Source organism: Odocoileus virginianus, chromosome 13, assembly GCF_023699985.2.
Source record: "Odocoileus virginianus isolate 20LAN1187 ecotype Illinois chromosome 13, Ovbor_1.2, whole genome shotgun sequence".
Classification (NCBI taxonomy): Eukaryota; Metazoa; Chordata; class Mammalia; order Artiodactyla; family Cervidae; genus Odocoileus; species Odocoileus virginianus.
Genome location: NC_069686.1, coordinates 42,828,910 through 42,845,077, shown reverse-complemented (window position 1 = coordinate 42,845,077; position 16,168 = coordinate 42,828,910). Strand labels below are relative to the sequence as shown.

General features: G+C 36.1%; 1 protein-coding gene across 4 annotated transcripts in view; it reads right to left on the bottom strand.

The window, feature by feature from the left end:
* Window positions 1–16,168, bottom strand: part of ZEB2 (zinc finger E-box binding homeobox 2) — a 134,948-nt gene that overhangs the window by 30,262 nt on the left and 88,518 nt on the right. For 3 of the 4 annotated variants that reach the window (XM_020893387.2, XM_020893388.2, XM_020893390.2), the window contains exons 3-4: window positions 15,301–15,558; window positions 10,342–10,413 (exon numbers count right to left, since the gene is read on the bottom strand). In XM_020893387.2, coding sequence (XP_020749046.1) covers window positions 10,342–10,413; window positions 15,301–15,558 — 330 coding nt within the window. The remainder of the gene's footprint in view (window positions 1–10,341; window positions 10,414–15,300; window positions 15,559–16,168) is intronic. The other variant, XM_070476247.1, reaches the window with a different exon arrangement.

Sequence of the window (16,168 nt, the reverse complement as noted above, 5' to 3'; positions counted from 1 at the left end):
ATGGTTTTCGTAAATAAAAAAAATGTCTTAAGGCTTAATTTAGGACTAGAGACCAAGAATCACTTTATTCACGGTTCATTTTGCTTTCCCATTTCACATATTACTTGTTTATCCCCCCCACATGCTTAATGATGTCCTCCCACATGAGTTCTGCTTCTTCAGATTAAATGAAACTGTGTCATCTCTTGATAATATTCCATCCCTCACAAACCTTTCCAGCGGAGCCATTCTTGCTTTCATTTGTCTTAAAGCTCAGAGCAATATACAGAAGGGTCAAAATACTCCTTCATTCATACCACCATTTCAAATCAGAGTGCCTGTTTTATCAATTTGTTCATCACTTCTTTGTTTACTCATTTATGCTTTAATGTGAAAAGCAACCTGTTTATAAACCATCGAGGCTGTATAAACACTGCACCTACTGAGAGGAAATATAGAGAAGAGCAAACTTAACCTTGACCCTCAAAAAGCCTCCAGTCTGTAACTGAAATTTTTTGAAGTCTTAAGTCATCCATTTTCACTATCATGTCTTAGGACACAACCTATACAGTTCAAGTAAAATGACACTTATCCCACAAAAATGTTTATCCAAGGCTGTCATTACTCTCATTCTGGGGAACTTCATTACTGAAAAGATAGTCTGTGCAGAATCCCGGCTGCTTGGTGCTCTGACTTTCTCTAGTCCAAGCCCAGGGATGGCCCGCCACTCCTGGGTATGGCCAACCCTGGGACAATGCCATCTTTTTGAGCAAAACTTGGAATTTCACTCTCTGATTTCAGCCTGCTGCTCCATCCCATCATTCAATTCCTCACCTCCTGAAACAGGTACTTCATTGTGATAATCAGACCCTGACAAGTCCCTCAGGTCATTTCACTGATTCTGATTTTGCCTGCCTCGGTTCACCTTGAATTTGGAAGTCACTTCCATTCCTACACCTTATTCTTATATCATTCTTGCCTTGCCAAACTAAAATCCTATGTCCATTCCCGTACTGTCAATTGATGATCTCTTTTTTCTCCCTACTTCCAAGAGTGCAACTTCTGTGATGTGAATTCCATCAACTACCTAAAATTCAACCAAAGTCTCTCTACCATCATTCTCCCTTCTTCTTTTGATTTTATTGCTAGAAAAGATGTGTGTCTGACCACAGCCAAGGCTACCATCTAAAGCTATTCCCTCACAACTCTTCTGATAACCTACTCCATTTTTTACTTCAACTCCTTTTACATTTTCAGCCTTTTCCTCTGTCTCTCTTTTGTATACACACGTTCAACAAGCCTTTGTCCTGGAAAAAAACTTCCCTAAAATTTGCAAGCTCTTAAGTCACCTCCCTATTTTCCTGTCTTTAGTACATATACACATATTTCTTATTTAGCTACCATTGCTTTATTTACTCAATTGAGTATGTCATTAATGACAGTGACAATTCACTGTATGTTTCATGACACCTAATAAAATGCTTTGCACTTTGTAGGGTCTCCCAAATCTGATCTAACAGCTGATGAGGCTATAGTTATTCATTTGTAAATTTTACCTTCACGTCATTGTGATTTTTGTCTTTCCTAATGGCATCATAAGATTTTGCATTCCTTAAGGATAGGATTATACCTTCTATTTCTTTTGTTTCTTTCTTGAACCTCAGTTCAAATTCTGCACACAACAAATACTATAAAAAGAATGAAGCATTTTCGTGGTTGTTAACAAGTGACAAATATTATTTAATTGTTATCTAGGACAGAAAGGAAAAAAAGATATGATTTCTTTTCTAGTTATGCTTAATTCTGAATTAAAAATGAATTCCTCATTAATCAGTGCCAATATTTTTTATATGATCTCTGATACTAGTCACTGATCAAGTGAAGGAAAAATCCTTGACAGCTTTCAACATCCTTATACACAAATATAATAAATATTACTAAATCCTCTTCTACATTCAGAAACAGGATGCTAGATAAAGATGAATGAGATAGAAAGCTAAGCTAGTCCTTCTTAATCTTCCTATTTTAACTTCAAATGCAGCTTTAGCAGTGAAAAGTAATTTGTCCTACAACTTGTCTGGGTAGTTTTCCAAGATGTCAAAGGAATTTCATTGGCTAAGTCTCTCAAAATCAACTGGTTAGTCCTCCCATTACAAATTTGTTAAATATTGTAGTTTTGGATTCTAGAGAAGTTAATGAGGAGCCAGTGTGAAGGGAGAAAATAGTTCAGAGTACATTTATCTCTCAGTGCATAAAAGTGGCTAAGCGTGGGACCTCCCTGGTGGTTCAGTGGCTACGAGTCCCAGTTCCCAGTGTGGGAGACCAGGGTTCAATCCCAGGTCAGGGAACTAGATCTCAGGTCAGGGAACTAGGTCCCACATGCCACAACTAAGACTCAGTGCAACCAAAGAAATAAAAAATACTTCAAAAAAAAAAATGGATAAGCTTACTCATAGATGCAAACAAACTGGAAAAATAACCAAAAGAGGGTGAATACCTAATGCATTATACTTGGTACTTTAAAAATGACACACCATTTTGTTTGGTTAAAAAGGATATACCATTTGATCACTACAATCAGACTCTGTACACAAGGAATCATTAGTTCCACTTTACTGATGCATGATGGTAGAAATGAAGGCTTTTTATACTCAAGTTCATGAAACTAGCAATTGGTGGAGACAAAATTCAAATGTAGTTTATTTGACTCTAGAATCAGAGCATCTGAAAATAACTTTTGGCTTTTCATCTGTGAAAGCATTTATATATTATTCCTAAAATACTGACAGTATGTTTAACAACTATTAGCTACAGTCAATACAGTTAGTTCTTGGACAACAGTTTTCTTCTGTTATATAAAATTAAGAACTGAGACCTAAATTGGCCTTACCCAGTTCCTAGATGTATGGTGTTTTCCTTTTCCCAGCAAAGGAAGCAAAGATGCAGGTGGTTATTAATAGCTCTTTATAACTAGAGTGTTAGATTGTCTGAGTAAATATAACTTTCACACATTCAAAGAGGAAAACATCAGGGACCTATTTAGGTCTTGATATGCACGTGGAAATGCATTAATGCTAATGATCACCATGAACCTAAGATAGATCCTTGTTACTACTAACATGTAGGCAAACTCATGTTTATAATGCTCACAAGTTTTTCCATTTCTCTAATCTTCTTAGAAAATAGCTTTAAAAAATACACTCAAGAATTCTACATAGTAATTTCATTTTGAATTTGAATTTAATATCTGAAAGATGTAAGGTTTGTTGCAAAAACTTATTCTTTATGCGTTAAAGCATACATTTTTCATTTTTTCAAACATTAGAAGCAGTGTAAAAACATTCAATGCAACATATAAAGTTATTACTATAAATCAGGGTTTGCAATGCTCTACTTGTAATACATTAATTTTGCTGTGCTGCTAGCCTAACTTTGTTGTAAAAAAGTAGTGACATGCTACTCTTACTTCAGGGACTTAAATCCTGGTTTTTACTTTCTGAAAATACTGGACTTAATCCTCATCACAGTAAATGTTTTTGCCTATTTTGACTTCCCTTTTCAGAGTCCATTTCTTCTCCACCTAACATTTGTTCATTCATTCATTCATTTTACCAGTTCATGATGCATACCATGTGTCACTGCTGTACTTTGGGACAAACAGGGAATAATCCTTTTATTAAAGCAAATATTTGGGGGATACATACTAAGGCCAATACATACATTGTTTATTTACTTGCCTTAACAGTCCTATGAGGTACATGCCATGTTAATATATCCCTATTTTATAGCTTAAAGAATTGCTTGTCTCCATGAAATTAACTAGGTGAAATGTGTGCAAACAACATAAAGAGGAACAGCTCAACATGCTAAATTAGTGGTGTGCACCTGAGTGCTGTGGGATTTCAGAGAAGGAAGAGATTGATGTGGTTTGGGGTGATCAAGGATGACCACATTAAGGAAACAGGAGGTGAGATGGCTGTGAATAACAGAAGAGTAGGTAGAATTCAGATGATTGGAGGAAAGAGAGTTAGAGATTAAGGTCTCAAGAGATAACATGGGGAGAGATTCAGACGTAGTATAAACGTGATGCTTATTTGATATTGGCCAGGGATTTGGTCTGACAGAGTGTAATACTGATGAGAGGTGATGCCTCTCAATGCCTATCTGAAGAAATGTGGATTTTGTCTTTTAGGTACTGGGGGACCTTTAAAGATCTAAGAAGGGAATTTGGACCATGAGAAATGGATTATAGGAAGAATGTGGACAGACCAAATAGAGGAGCTACATGAAGGCTAGAGACCAACCAAATGTAACTGAGTCTTCCTTATCTGATGGACTGGAATAAAGGAAGATGAAAACGTCTAAATATTTCAGGTCAGGTGTCAAAAGTATGTCAACCTGTAAATATAAAAGAAAAGCCCAAGTGTTGTTTTTCTCTCATTCATGCTCTCATTTCTTCAAATACTCTTTCTGACTCAGGACCATTCTAGGATCTGTGGTGAGAAAGTGGCCAAAATTCCACATCATTACTGCTTTCAAGCAGCTTACGATCTAATAGGGAAAAACACAACTGCAGGTGACTAAGTATAATATGAGAGAGAATGACCCTCAGAAGGATGAGTGGTAAATCCTGAAGGTCAGATGGCTTCCTGGTGGAGATGGCCTTTAAGAATGTGTATGATGTTGTCAAGCTAGGAAAGAATGAGTGGCTTTCCAGGTAGGAGGGAAACATGAACAAAGGCAAAGGAGGATAAAGGGTGAACAATCTTTCCGGGCTGGGGCACATTCTGGGAAGTAGTATTGAAGGAAAGATGGGGTTAGATCATGAAAGGGGCCGAGTCAACTGAAATGCTGACTCATTCTGAAAGCAACAAAGAGATACAAGGTTGAATATGAACTGAAGAAGGGAAGGAAGTTATCCATTTGCCCTGTGTTTGGAAAACAACCTCAAACAAACTTTGTTTGAAGAATGGATTAAAGAAATTGGGTATTGAAAATAGGGAGTCTAGTAAAATAGGTATTGTAATAGCTCAAATGAAAGATGAAAATTTAAATTAGAAGAGTGAAAAAATGAGCAGATTAATAGAAGTGGTATTTAGTATTTGTGATAGTGGAATTGACTAATTCTTTAATTAGGTAAAGTGTATAGGAGTCAAAGATGATACCATACTTTCTAGCATGATCAGCTCTTCAGAGTGGGGAAAAACCTTCTGAGGGTAAAGGATATGCTAGGTGACTTAGAGCCAGAAAAACATCTATTTCTGCTTTATTGACTACGCCAAAGCCTTTGACTGTGTGGATCACAATAAACTGTGGACAATTCTGAGAGATGGGAATACCAGGCCACCTGACCTGCCTCTTGAGAAACATGTATGCAGGTCAGGAAGCAACAGTTAGAACTGGACATGGAACAATACACTGCTTCCAAATAGGAAAAGGAGTACATCAAGGCTGTATATTCTCACCCTGCTTATTTAAGTTATATGCAGAGTACATCATGAGAAATGCTGGGCTGGAGAAAGCACAAGCTGGAATCAAGATTGCTGGGAGAAATACCAATAACCTCAATATGCAGATGACACCACCCTTATGGCAGAAAGTGAAGAAGAACTAAAGAGCCTCTTGAAGAAAGTGAAAGAGGAGAGAGAAAACGTTGGCTTAAAGCTCAACATTCAGAAAACTAAGATCACGGCATTTGGTCCCAATACTTCATGGCAAATAGATGGTGAAACAGTGGAAATAGTGACTGACTTTATTTTTGGGGGCTCCAAAATCACTGCAGATGGTGATTGCAGCCATGAAATTAAAAGATGCTTACTCCCTGGAAGGAAAGTTATGACCAACCTAGACAGCATATTAAAAAAGCAGAGATGTTACTTTGCCAACGAAGGTCTGTCTAGTTAAGGCTATGGTTTTTCCAGTGGTCATGTATGGATGTGAGAGTTGGACTATAAAGAAAGCTGAGCGCTGAAGAACTGATGCTTTTGAACTGTGGCGTTGGAGAAGATTCTTGTCCCTTGGACTGCAAGGAGATCCAACCAGTTCATCCTAAAGGAAATCAGTCCTGGGTTTTCATTGGAGGGACTGATGTTGAAGCTGAAACTCCAATATTTTGGCCACCTGATGTGAAGAGCTGACTCATTTGAAAAGACCCTGATGTTGGGAAAGATTGAAGGCAGGAAGAGAAGGGGACGACAGAGGATGAGATGGTTGGATGGCATCACCGACTCAATGGACATGAGTTTTAGTAAACTCCGGGAGTTGGTGATGGACAGGGAGGCCTGGCGTGCTGCAGTCCATGGGGTCGCAAAGAGTTGGACACGGCTGAGCGACTGAACTGAACTTGGGTGATTTTGATTTTATTCCCCAATCTGTATTAGTTAGCTATGTGGCATTTTTCACTACAGTTTCCTCAGTTATCAAATTACAGTCAAGGAATTGTTCCATGGTATAACTTTCAATTTTCAAATTCTGTGATTCAATTCAGCTAAGTCCTTTCCACTACTCCTTACAGCTTTAAACTCAGCAGACTATACTAGGAAGGAGCTACTTTTAAATTCTAAAAGACTACTCTATCCACTGATATGAACTTGGTTAAATTCTACTGTTTAATAGATCTGTAGACTTGAGTAGGAAATTCAGAGATCTTTTCCTTACTTTCAGTTAGGAATGAAATTTGTGTGTTGAATATTCAGAAATAATAGAGACATTTTCTTTGTCTTCTCTTGACAGCTTACTCCAGTTAATAACAACACTTTTTATCAGAAAATGTGCTTAACCTGTTTAAAATTTATCTATGCCAATGTCTGTTTGTTCTGCTTTAATTAAAAAAGAAAAAGTGGTACCTGATATAAAAGAATTTCATATTCATTCTTAATAAAAACCTGTGTGTTGAGACTATTAATTTTAAGGCACTCTCACAGACAATATGGTAGTCTAAAACCAATCCGTATTCTCAGAGTTTGCAATTTAATTTGGAAAAAACAACACATTAAGTAATGACATTCTATACCATCTACAGCAAGTTTAACTGATTTGTTCTATAAGAGTTCACTGGAGGAAGATATCACTACAGTTGGATAGCTAAAGAGGAAGGTCCGCCAATAGCTTGATCTTAATCAGCAGGACTTAGGTGGGGAGAAAGAGATGCTCCATGAATAGGCAACTTCAACCATTAAAGATGTCTTATTTCAATTCTACATGTTTTAGCATCCAAAACGATGCTAAGGATAAGAAGAAGTAAACTTATGGTTGGGAAGAGATACGTGTTTATTCTCTAAAATGCCAGAGTTCTAAACAGAGGATCACCAGTAAATTCCAAATTACCAACTCCAATTATTTGCTCAGGATTCTTTCAGTTGCATATGTATATGCACTTGTATATGTTCCAAACTTTCTTTCTTTGCTGTTTGGCTATTTAATATTTTTCCATCTCTTAGTCTTATTTCTTTTAATGAATTTGATTCCTCTTGTTACCCACCAGAAGCCCTGGCATCAGCTTTCTACTAATTTCAATAAATACACTCTCAATCATAAATGTTTTAGTCCATGATGTTAAATACCATCTGAATATATCTACATGGCTCTCAAATCTTTCTCACCCTGACTTCCTGGGTTTCAATTCCTCATTTCCAAAGAATATATATATATAAATTTTATATGAAAATACTTGTCTAAAGACAAGGTCAAGTTCTCTCAAAACTGGGTCTCTTTCTTGTTTATCTAGAGATAGTATTTGCCATGTTCTAAACATGCAGATGTGTAATTTTGAAGCCATTTTGATTTCATTACCCAGAAAATCTATTGGTTGTTAAGAAGTCAGGTTACAAATTTCACCACTGTCACTACCCCGAGGACAGGCTTTTTTTGTCGCTTCACACCTGAATAACTACAAGGATTTTCAGTTGGTCTCTCAAAGTCTAGTTTTTATTCACAGAAATCATGGTAGTTTAACATGCCCCGAACTCTTTCCTCTGTTGCTTTACATTCTCCATTTACTTTTAACTTACATGTCCAGCATCATTTCCCATGAATTGCTCCTAGAACTCCCTGATTCAGCCAAATCTTCTTATTCACTATCCTCTGAATGGATATTACAATTTGCTTCCTCTGGCCCACATGCTCCTGTCCTGCTTGAAAGGCCTTCCTCACTCCTTCATCACGATTAAAGATGAACTTAGTCTGAATTTCACCTTCTTCAATAAATCTTTTCTGAATATTCACCTCATAGAATCTCTCATATTTCTGTAATTTGAAATAATTACGATTCTTACTGTTTGTGGCATATTTGTCACATATTTTCACTTATCACTTACTATTTTTTTCTTGTGCATTAGTCGCATCTTCCAAATTAAATAATAGTCACATCTAAGACTTCTGCCCTATCTTCTACCATATGTGCACACAAAAGTGAATATAGAAGACACTGAATGAATACTTATTAATTTGTTTATTGACTGAATATATATGACCTATAAGTAATAGTAAGTAGTATGGGAAAAAGGATATCTTAAGGGTAGGTGAAGGAACATTCAAAATTGATTCTTACATCTTCTGAATAGGAAGCATTTTTATTAACCTCACTTTAGACTTCAAATGAATAAAACAGCTAGTAAATTGTCATTCTGTGGACTAAATTTACTTTAGTGACACTTTAAACACCTATAAAGTTAATGAAATTAGAGTTTATTTATGCTTGAGGTTGAAATTTAACATTTGTCTTTAACAGGAAGATAAAGCCATTTTTGATCCCCTGAGTTGGGACATTATAAAAAGTATCTAATTTATGGTAGCTCTTTATTATTATGCTCTAATATGAAGCTATTTTGTCTGGTTTCTATTTTACTTGGTCATGGTACCACTGTAACACAGAATATTAAAACTAGAAATATTCTTAACAAGCAACCAATGTAACCTATTCATCTTTCAGATGTGGAAACCGAGTGCCAAGGAGGGTAGCTGACCTGCCCAGGGTCACAGTCTAGTTATTGTCAGAGGTGTAACTAGAAATTACGATTGTAGGTTCCATAATCCCATACTGTACAGTTCATTTTTGTACCTCATATCGACATTATTCAAATGAAGGAAAATTTACAATAGTTTTTTTTTATTATTATTTCTCTTATTTTTCATCTAAGAATGCAAATTAGTGCCTGGCAAGTTATTAATAAGAGCATTCTAAATAGAAGCACAGCATGAACCGTCTATTGTGATGTGTTTCAACATAAGGGAGATATGAATATCTTAATAATTTACATTTCCAAAGCTTCTTAAAACTGTGACTTTTTTCCATTGGTGAGTTGAGTGGAAATAGCTATGTGCTTTTTTTCCTTTTTTTTACTTTTGTTTTCGATGATAAACTTATACTGGGCACAATGGTAATATTTGCCATGGTAGTATAAGAGATTGTTTGAAACACAAAACATAATTAGCCTTATCTAGGAAAAAAAAGATAAACATAGTGAGTCAGTATACATTTGCACTAGTGACATGAGAGGGTGTCAGGGGAGATGCTGTTCAGTTTTGGGGAAAGAACATGAAATGTCACAATTGTCCTGAAACTCTGTTCTATGGCAGTAGCAGAACAAACCAAAGCACTATCTATTACTGCAATTTTTTAGCTTCATCAAAAAAGAAGAGACATTTTCAATTCTCTCTAAAACTTTTGCCTGGAAAATATTATTTAGGGGAACTAGAAGGTACTGAGAAATAAAACAGAGAAAGAATAAAAAGGAATTCAGACGATCAAGTTTTGTGAGGAATGCTCACAGCATTTGGGTTTGTCTTTCTATAAAAACATTTTATAATCTAAACTACACCATATCATTTGACTCTCAATGACTAATACTAGTGGTGACTGGAAGTGCTCAGTCCTGTCCAACCCTTTATGACCCCAGGGGCTGGGATGGTTTCCCGGCAAGAATACTGGAGCTGGTTGCCATTTCCTCCTCCAGGGGATCTTCCCGACCCCGGACTCGAACTAGCATGTCTCCTGCATTACAGACAGATTCTGTACTGCTGAGCCTATTATATTACAATTTTCAAATTATATTCAAGCAGTCTTTTAAAATAAAAATTACTATCAAAAGTTTGCCTAACTAATGCTTTGAAAAGTTTTTTTTTTAAATCCAGTTCAGTTTTCTCACCTTTCACAGGCAAATTAGGGGTTTAAGAATAAAAGATATATTTGCTGAATAAAATATCAAAACAGAGAATTCTGATTTGAAATCATCAAGAGAGCCTTGTAAAGTCTGCTTAATTGTTAAGTCATGGACATACAAATGGATGGGTCAATGCTCCTGCTCCTGGCTGAATCCGCATGATGCAGGACTAGCGTGACCTTGGCGTGGTAAACTCACTTACCTGTACCATTGTTAACTGTGGTCTGGATCGTGGCTTCCGGCCCCATAGTGTCATAGTCTTCCTTCATTTCTTCTGTGGGGGAAAATTCTCTTTAGCATTTGAAAATTGTAGAAAAGCTTACTATACTAAGCATGCCAACCACAGGAACAAGGAAGATTCTTTTAAAGGAAACAGAGAAAAGGCTTGTTGTAAACCTCTAAACAATAGCTTTGTTCAGGCAATTGAATGAATCCAATAGTGCGAGCTGCACAAGAACTTATTTACTTTAAGCATTACTGCAAGCTGTGAAAAACAGAGGTGCTTATTTGGGGCAAACGAAGGGCTTTTCTTCTGGTGGCAGTTCTAGTGACAAACAGGGGGAAAGATATTATTTTTTCAATAAGAGTCAAAAGCAACTAAGTATTTGCACTGACAAAAAGGCACGCTGGCTGCTATAGCTCTGGTAATGCTGGATGGCCAGAGGCAAGTCAGAATTTCTTATTTTATTTTCATGTTTTATTCCTCTCCTTGAAGTAGCTATGATGGTGCTAATCTATGCAAGCAAAATTAAAAAAAAAAAACCTAATTCTACATACCAGAGCTTGAAATGCCCAGTTTATAAAAAAGCATCCCAGAGGTACTGAAAACACCTGTTTCACTGTTTTATATAAACTTCTAAAACATATTTTCTTTATTCCTTTCCTTACCACTCCATAAATAGCTTTCTTCCTTACCATTTATTTCCCAGTAGGGAATCATAGTCATTTTTGAGGAAAAACATATAGGTGTAAGAACACCTCAATGTTCTGATGAAGATGAAAATATGTAGCACTGAAGTTGAAGATCTATAAATGATAGAAGGTCATTTTCTAAAATTGTAATGTCTTTAATGGGAAGAGTCTAGAAAGTAGAACTCTTGAATTTTCTGTCTACCAAACTAAAGAATATGTGAGGGCAGTAAAGGACAGCTAACAGTTAAAAATCTTGCAAGGAAGTAAATTTAACATGGGATTTTAAAAGTTGTAATTTTACAATAACAATACTAATGAGAATCAAACATGATCCGGGATAAATATCTCTCTGTGATAATCATTTTGTTTCAAACAAGAGAAACTTTATAAATAGGACTCTGTGAATTCCCAAATTTATCCTGACCATTTTTGCTTATCACATTTCAGTCATAATTATTTGGTAGAAAAACAGATTCTAGCAAATGTTACAGCAAAATTAAAATACATGTTTTACAAGTAGTATCCTGCAGCATATCTGTTCATGGGATCAGAATTGAAAAATCATGAGCCTCTTAAGGTAAAATACACATATATAAATTAGGCTAATATAATGCCCCTGGGCATAATACTGGTCAGATAATTTGAATGATATTTGTTTAAATTCTACGACCACTTTAAATTCAGTCTTGGCCCTGGACTTCTTTCTTATTTAAGAAACATTTTCACAGGAACATTTTGCATAAAACATTTAGGCGTTCAATATACAGCAATATTGTATTGTCAATTGTCATAATTGATTGGTTGAAAGGCTCCCTCATCTGATATTTTTATTAGTCTCTGCAAGGAATTAAATTAAGGTATTTCTGAGAAGTTCAGTACTAGATATAAATATAACTTTTGTGTCTTTCTTCCTCGCTCCTCTCATGTGATTTCTGGTAGCCAAGAGTCAGAAGAATCATAAGTTTTCCATCTGAGAGATCAAGTCACTGAGGGAAAAACAGTTAACAGCATTTTTTCTTTTTTTTTTGCATAATAGTGGTAATGTTCAAGATTTCTGCTGCACTTCCTTCCTCATTGTCATTTTCTTATGAAAAAGTAAAGAGAAGTTACAGGGGGTGGTTGCTTCCCAAATGATTAAATGTTGCATATTCACATGTGTATTTGGCACCTAGCGTGTCCTGCGTTCTGTAGTAATACTTTAGCTACAACCCTCTTTTACCAAAGATTGTGCAACTGAGATGGTGTCATTTTTACCCAGAATGTACTTTGCTTCAATTTACTGAGCATCAAGCTTTTTGTTTTTTGAACATCAAGCTCAATTTATTAAAATGAAACACTAAGCCCTTTCAAGTATGTATTTGAAATGCTATTTATATGCCTATTTAATTAAGCTTCACAGGAATCCATATTCAGAAGGACATCATCATGTAGGTTAGGAGTATCCCCTCTGAATGAAAGTCAATCTTGGCTGTCTTTTTGCCTCACGCCTAACCTTAAACATTTTCCAAGACATCTCTTACTCAGCATACTGCATCTAAAACCACACAGTATATTTGTTTTTAAAGCACTTGTAAAAGTTTGCATCTTCCAGACCCTTGGGATGAAGGTTTGTGAAAATAAAGAGCACTTTCTGCCACAAGATGAAGAATCCTTGAATAAGCAGAAAGAGGCCAGATGCAGGTGATTTATTTAAGTCTGTGTCAATGATAATGATGTCATGATTTCCAGCACACTGTGTCCACCCCATTGTGGGACGAAAGAATGTCAAGGACAATTCTAAACACAAAACTTTGATTGTGCTGGAACCGGAAAGGCACAGTAAGAACTCCACAGAGTTCTTCAGTGGAAAACCTGCATCCTGCAGACAAACTACAGAAAGCAGGAGAGACAGAGCACAGGAGAGGGGCTTATCTCAGAGTAAAGCTATGTGCTGAGGTATGGTGGTAGACAGGCAGGCACCAGGGATAAAACACTACTAAATAAAACAGCACCCGAATTAGAATTATTGTCTATATTGTGTGTTTTGAACAATAAATAAGAAAAATATTTTATCAGAAGAAAAATGTGTTATCTAAGAGGCAGGATAAACAATGAGTAGCTTTTTAAGACCAATTTCTTTTCATTAGACATCAAGGCACCACATCAGAGCACTTTTGGAACAATAAAAAAAAAAAAGAACAATAAATCATTACTAATCATTAGAACCAGACAGGTAATAGCCGGGTAACTTTCTTGGTCCAAATAGCCAAATGAGATTAGGGATTTACATTTTATTTAATTATTGTGACTCCAGAATGCTAGTTTATTTACCATAAAGGTAAGAGCAAAGAACAGCCTGTTCATTTGTATCACAGGCACCATTAACTACAGGTGATAATAGAGTCTCTAATGCATTCATATGGATGATTGTATATTAAGACATTCAGAATTATGATCCATGACCAACGCAAAAAACTGCCATGATCACAGACTACTACAGCTTGACATGGCTGTTTTGGCTGTTTTTCAATTATTGGTCTTAATTTTTTAAAATTAAACTTTTTTTTCCCAGAAGTTTGGAGCTGTACATTTGTTATATCGTTATTAATTATTCCTTTAAGGGTGGAAATTCTAGTAATTGGTCCTTACCCTTGATTTCTAGATATTAAAATTTAAAGCATCAGAACATTCATTCTTATAGCCCTGCATATCTAGTTCATTAACAAATATGAATAGCTAACACCAGCTCATTTAAATAGTATGTCTTACATGAGTTCTCGCCACACTCTGTTTCTGTCACACTGCTCCCAAGAATCATTGGCTCTTATTATACATGTAAATGGCTATCATAAAAATAAAAATTTCATTTAAGATTGTTAATGACTTCTGCAGCAGTCAGACTTCCTTTAATGATCATCCTCGGCCCCTAATTAAACGTATTTATCTTTCAAGCATCTTTGGCTGAGTTCTCCCTCATAGTTGAAAATCTAAAACCTTAAGTCTTAATGGATAGAACGATAAATGTTTATGTGTGGGATTGCTGATACTCGAGAAACCTTCACCGAAAGCAAAATTGGAAACAGAAAGAGTACAAAACTTGGCACAGTATGTTAAGGAACACGAAAAACAAATACACTACACTCAAACTGCCATCCGTCTTTTCTTCTCCTTTTCTTCACATTTAATTTTCTTTAGTAGTGGAAGTGCTTTTATTATCTCCCTTCTAGTATACCAAACAATTACTCTGCCTACGTTCGATGTTTTATAGTCTGCTACATCACAATAGCATATAGGTAGACTCGTGTGCTTACTTATTTCCTTCCCACCCACTTCACCTATTTATAAAAATGCTATTGTTATATATAGCATAAGAAAAAAAAAAGTGGGGTAAATCATGATAGCTCTCATTGGGTCTTGGAACAGAGATTAAGGAGACACCAAGGTTTGAATTAGACGGGTCATTAAAAATTATTTTAACAGGCCACCTTATCAAGTAGAGATGAGCAGAAGGAGTTTAGGGGGATATGACTAATGATTAATTCTCATTTATTTTGTTAATCATTTCACACCTTGGTGATGTTTCATCCTGAGTGAATTTTAGACCATGGCATTTCCATTTTCACAGTGGCATCTAAAGTTTTAGATTGAACATAATTTACCTTATTTTTATTATAGCTGGCCTTGGACCATTTCTACTTCCCCAGAGATTCCCACCAAACAGCAAGAATCATTATCGAGTACTTAGCTGTTAAATAATAAGAAAGCTACCTGACCAGGTAGAAGTGTGAAATCACATTTACACTTAATAAAAGGGAATGATTAGATGGTTGAATTACAATAGGAGGTGTCAGACAGACACTGAAACTACATTAAACTGACATCATTTGGTTTGTATCACTATACAAAACTTTCAAATACATGTCAGTTGTGAGTTCTTAGGTTTGCTTCCATTTTCCATCTTGAGAGGGCACATCTTGATCATGTTGTATAAATTGGCACATTGTACATGTGGCGCAAATCCTTCACGTTGTGTGTTTAAAATGTAGTTCACATTCAACTTGCATCCAAATGGAAATATAATCCCTTCCTAAGATGTCAGGGCTGTAATGTGATAACACAACTATCATTTCATAATCTGTCACCAGCTTTGGTATCTCTATTCTGCGAGGGCTCTGGGAAGAAATATTTTAATGATTTGGTTGTGGATGTTCCACGAGGTAGGACGATTTGAGATGGCCCAGAAAAAGGCCAAGTTTTTTTAGACACTCACCTGGACCATCCACAGAGGCTTGTAGAATGTCGCTGCTGTGCCAGGTATGTTCCACTCCACCCTCTCTTATCTCATCTTCCTCTTCCTCTCTTGGCAACAGAGCTTGGCTCACGTGTGGGGAGGACTCATGGTTGGGCACGCTAGCTGGACTTCTCTCCTGGTCCAGAGGGTTGGCAATCCCGTCCTCCTCAGCAATCTGAGGCTTGTCCTCTTCATCAGTCTCAGAACCCGTGTCCACTACATTGTCATAGTTCACCACTGAAGACAGAGCACAGAACACATACTCTCTAAACACGCTGTTGAAAAAATATCAGTTGCCCCTTAATTGTTTAGTTAAATAGAAAATAATGATTATTTTCAAAACTTAATTACTCAACCATGTCAGGAAAATAAAATGAACGTTTTTTGTGTTTTAGCATTTGAATTCTTATTCAGCTGTAGCTGGGTACTCTTTCTGATTTCAAACAATTTTTTTGCTAAAAAGATGGGAAAATTTGAAAAGCCACAGTAACACATATACTCAGAAACATGCCTATATACACAGAGACATACTGCAATATGCACTTTTGACACTCTTCACCAACTTATAAAATAGATCTGCAACTGACAATTTTATTAGTTTAGTGACATGGAGTGTTTACTTTAAAATATACTATAAATACGCTGTGACTTCACTATATTAGCTGTGGTTTTATTCCTAGAAAAAGTAGACACAGACACACACACACACACACACACACACACAAAATGTCCATCTATTTACTCAAATACATGAATACATACACAAACCTGTTCAATCTGAAAGGTTCACTGTTGCTTCTACGTCAACCGTCATGTGCTAAGGCCATTTATATCCCAATCTTTTAAG